Here is a 3,917-nt window from a genome sequence, read left to right as displayed (position 1 = left end):
TCATGTTCCTTGGCTTGCTGGCAATTTTCTCTGCCACCTGGATAACAAAACAAAACATTTATTACATTTACAACATGGCAAGTGCACTAAATAAGGGACACAATATACACTGAGATGACTTACGATGGACATAGTGAGAGAACACAATGTTGTTATATATTGTAAGCATATGACAATACCTCAAGGCCATCCTCCAAGCATGATTCCCTTCATAGATGCAGCCGAATCCTCCCTCACCAAGCATTTTGCCGATATTATACCGGCTCAGAATGCCACCTGTTAAAAGATGAATAATTGTAGATGACATGAAATGTCAAACAGTAGTCGACAGTGTTGTGTTGGGCAGAAAGCTCACCCTAGGGTCCCCTAGGGATCAGCGGCACCCCTAGCATTGGCCTATTCCGCCTATGCCACAGGCCGGCCCTGACTGGAGCTGGAGGACTTTGAACCTGCTGATCTACAGAAGGAAGGTCTTCAAGATCACTGGAAAGAGGTTCCTCTAGAGCAGGGATGGGCAACTGGCGGCCCGTATACGGCCATATCATATTAGACTCGGATGATCAATTTTAAAACATTTGAAGAGCAAGTCACTTAAGATTGCTTTCAGTTTATGATGTTAATACTATCTCCAACCAGGAGAGGTCGCTAGCTTCCAGCCGCTCCCGTATTAATTTCAGCGTAGTAGGACATGCACTCTAATGTAAACATCCACTAACATTAGAATTAATATAATAATTGATACTTTTGACTCATCCCTTTTCTTAAATTTTTTTAAAGGCTGAAATGTGAAATGCAGATCTTAAAAAGGTCTTTAAAGGTCTTAAATTTGATTTTAAAAATCCTGCAGATACCAGGTTATTTTATGGTACCATTTGGAATAACTATTTTTTTCATTAAGCCCTTTTTAACTGTCCTTTTAGGTTGTCTTGAGAATGTTCTGTAGGCTACTGATTAAAAAAAAGGACCTCTGTATATTTGTTTGTTGCAAATGTACAGACAATGCAATTGAAATGTTTACACTGGCTTGTCAGGGTAATATTTCTGTCCACTCACAACAAAGTTTTCCTTCTGAATTAGCATAACTGCACAAGTTTTATACTTAATAAAATCTTTAAAAACAAATGACATTAGTTATACTTTAATTTCCCTCAATAAAAAGGAAATTGAGTAAGACGGGGTAAAAGGTGTGTGGACGTGGATTAGTAATCTGGCCCCTTCGTATAAAGGAGAAAAAATGCTGGCCCTCGTCACTATCAAAGTTGCCCATCCCTGCTCTAGAGGATCCTCTATGGACCAGGCAATGGACTGCAGAGAAATATGATCTAAAAGAGGGGAATAACAAACAAAATAATATTTCACTCAAAAAAAAAAATGTAACACTGCATTCTCATATGGTGATTCTTCAGTTACCACAAGAAACCATGTTTCATCTGTTTATGACATGACCTGAAATAAAAATCTGATCGTGACCTTTGTAATTTCATATGGTGTGATGGTGTAGATATTAGCATATGGTAATTAATGACTTTATCCTAGAGAGCAGAAAATTCCTTTAATCAATTTATTCTATGAATGGATACTCATATATAGCTAAAAAAAAAATTGTAGATTCTTAAATGGTCACTGGATTTACCCTCAGCTCGTCTCTCATTTATGGGTGCAGTAGCCTGGTCTGAGCTGCCGCTCTAGGCAGTCACCGAAGTGAAGAGAGCAGCTTCTCAAAACTCTCCGTCCTCCTCCTCTTCCTCATCCTCTCATTTTCCTCACCAGCACTAACGGGCAGATAGTTCTCAGCCGCATTAGTGCTGGATATTGGTGACGTTGTACTCTGATGGAAGTCGTACAACCAAGCGCTAGAACTGTGTTTTCTCTTCAGTGCCATGATAACAGTTTTTCACCTGGGAAAGTAACTCTGTATAGGGAACTGCAGAATGAGAAAACGGCGAAATCTCGCACTTCTATGTATTCTAAAACAAGTAGGGCCTACGAACGTTCCATTTCTTTATGATGTCATCTAATCCAATGCTCTAGCTATGCTTTGGAATGCGCGTATCACCAAATTAAAAATAAACAAATAGGCCACAAGAATGTGCCTAACACTGAAATCTGTCATTGCTCACATATTACACCAAGGGTCTCACTTTAATCACCTACTTCGAAATAAAAACACATTACCCTACAAATCTAAATGAATCCTCTTGTCCATTAACATTTTTTTTTTTTTTGCAAAATACAACAAAATAAATTAACGTACCACTATTCAATGTCAAAAGTTAGGCTACATAATTGGTTTATTTAAAAAAAAAAAAAAAAAAGGTCACATCATGAAATGTTAAGATTAATAAGAGAATAACCATTTTAAAATGTGTCATTTAGTGCCGTCTCTGGTCAAGAGAATATTAATTTAAATCTTGTATCAAATATATTCGCTTGCAGCAGTCAAATTTTAATATATTGTTCTATTCTTGTTGAATTGTAACTATCATCCTGAATTATAATAAATATGTTCATGTTACCATGTATGTTTTCTGAAACTTAGTTTAGCATCGGTAAATAAATAAATATAACTAAAATAACTTTGTTTTGGATTTTACATGTTTTTTTTATGAAACATCTATAAATAGGCTACATGAAATTATGAAATATAGGTAGGTACAGAGGACCTTCCCTCCTGATGAATATAAACGTTATAAAAAAAATCTGTCCTGGTAAAACTAACAGGCTTTGACCTATGTTTCCCCCCCATAGAGATAGATAGAAATGTTTGAAAAATGTAATTGTCTGTTGATTTGGTTCTGCCCATTACTCATTTTCTCTGTCTTTCTCCCAATTTTAGCAAAAGATGTTCCTCCACTGCCTCTTCCTGGAAGATGTGCACCATTCAGGGAAAAGAAGGACGAAGTGATGACACAAAAACACGTTTGCCCAAGTTAGCCATTTACATAGATTATTTTATAACCTAACCTTAACATAAAACTTTCTGCATTTTTTACACTAAAAAAAACTTTATTACTTTATTTTTATGCCAGTTGTACAAACAAGGACATCCTCAAAGAAAGATTTTGTCAGATTTTGCTCACTTTTGTGCCCAGAATCTGGTTAAGTGTACACACACACACACATTCGTACATGATATACATGTTTGCATGTAAACACACAAATAAACATAACTGGATGACATCCTTATGAGGACAACAACATTCTGTAATAACCAAACAAAGTCATGTTTACAAGTAGGAAACTCAGAATTCACAGAGTTTTGCAGTTGAAGATGTTTATTAAGGACTAGGATTGAATAAAAAAATAATAATAAAAAGAAGGAAAAGTTATCAATGTAACATTTAAAACATAAAATGTACAAATTACTGTGTATTTTATTTTTTAATCACTAGGGCCCGTATCCCACGCAGTGACTGGAGTCTATGTGGGTCAAACTATGGATCATTTGTCATTGCATTGGCACAATATGTTGGGGGTGCTAAGGAGGGGCTTAACAGTTCAGAGGGGGTGCTAAAAACATAATTAAATTGAGTGAAAGTAATGAACACCTATAAGCTTCAGCTATCTAAATAGCATGCAAATTCAGCCACCTTGTGTTTTTTATATACAGCAGCTTCGAAAAATATCCATATTTTACTTTTTTTCTGTGGTATTAAACTTCTCATTTGATAATATTAATAATATACCTTCTAATGCCACCTGCCAAATATGACACTTACAAATTAATACAATTTATGAATGCACATAGAAAAGAGAGAAAATAGGGATTTTTTCTTTGTTTTATTTTCTTTTTATTTATTTTTTTACACATATATTTAGTAAAAAAAAATGTCCTGACCATCAAGTGTCAGTCACTCTCAGTGCCAACTGGCAGGAAAACATGGTAAATTCTAACCATTTTTTTCAATAGATAAAGT

General features: G+C 35.3%; 1 protein-coding gene across 1 annotated transcript in view; it reads right to left on the bottom strand.

Annotated features, from left to right (window-relative positions):
* Positions 1–3,917, bottom strand: part of LOC107738362 (26S proteasome non-ATPase regulatory subunit 7-like) — a 12,052-nt gene continuing 8,135 nt past the window's right edge. Inside the window, exons 8-9 of the mRNA XM_016550111.1 lie at positions 180–276; positions 1–37 (exon numbers count right to left, since the gene is read on the bottom strand). Of these exons, the coding sequence (XP_016405597.1) occupies positions 1–37; positions 180–276 (134 nt within the window). The remainder of the gene's footprint in view (positions 38–179; positions 277–3,917) is intronic.

Source organism: Sinocyclocheilus rhinocerous, unplaced genomic scaffold (assembly GCF_001515625.1).
Source record: "Sinocyclocheilus rhinocerous isolate Xijiao unplaced genomic scaffold, SAMN03320098_v1.1 scaffold1065, whole genome shotgun sequence".
In the NCBI taxonomy this organism is placed as follows: domain Eukaryota; kingdom Metazoa; phylum Chordata; class Actinopteri; order Cypriniformes; family Cyprinidae; genus Sinocyclocheilus; species Sinocyclocheilus rhinocerous.
Note: the sequence above shows the minus strand (reverse complement) of the source record. Positions and strands in the feature narration are given on the sequence as shown.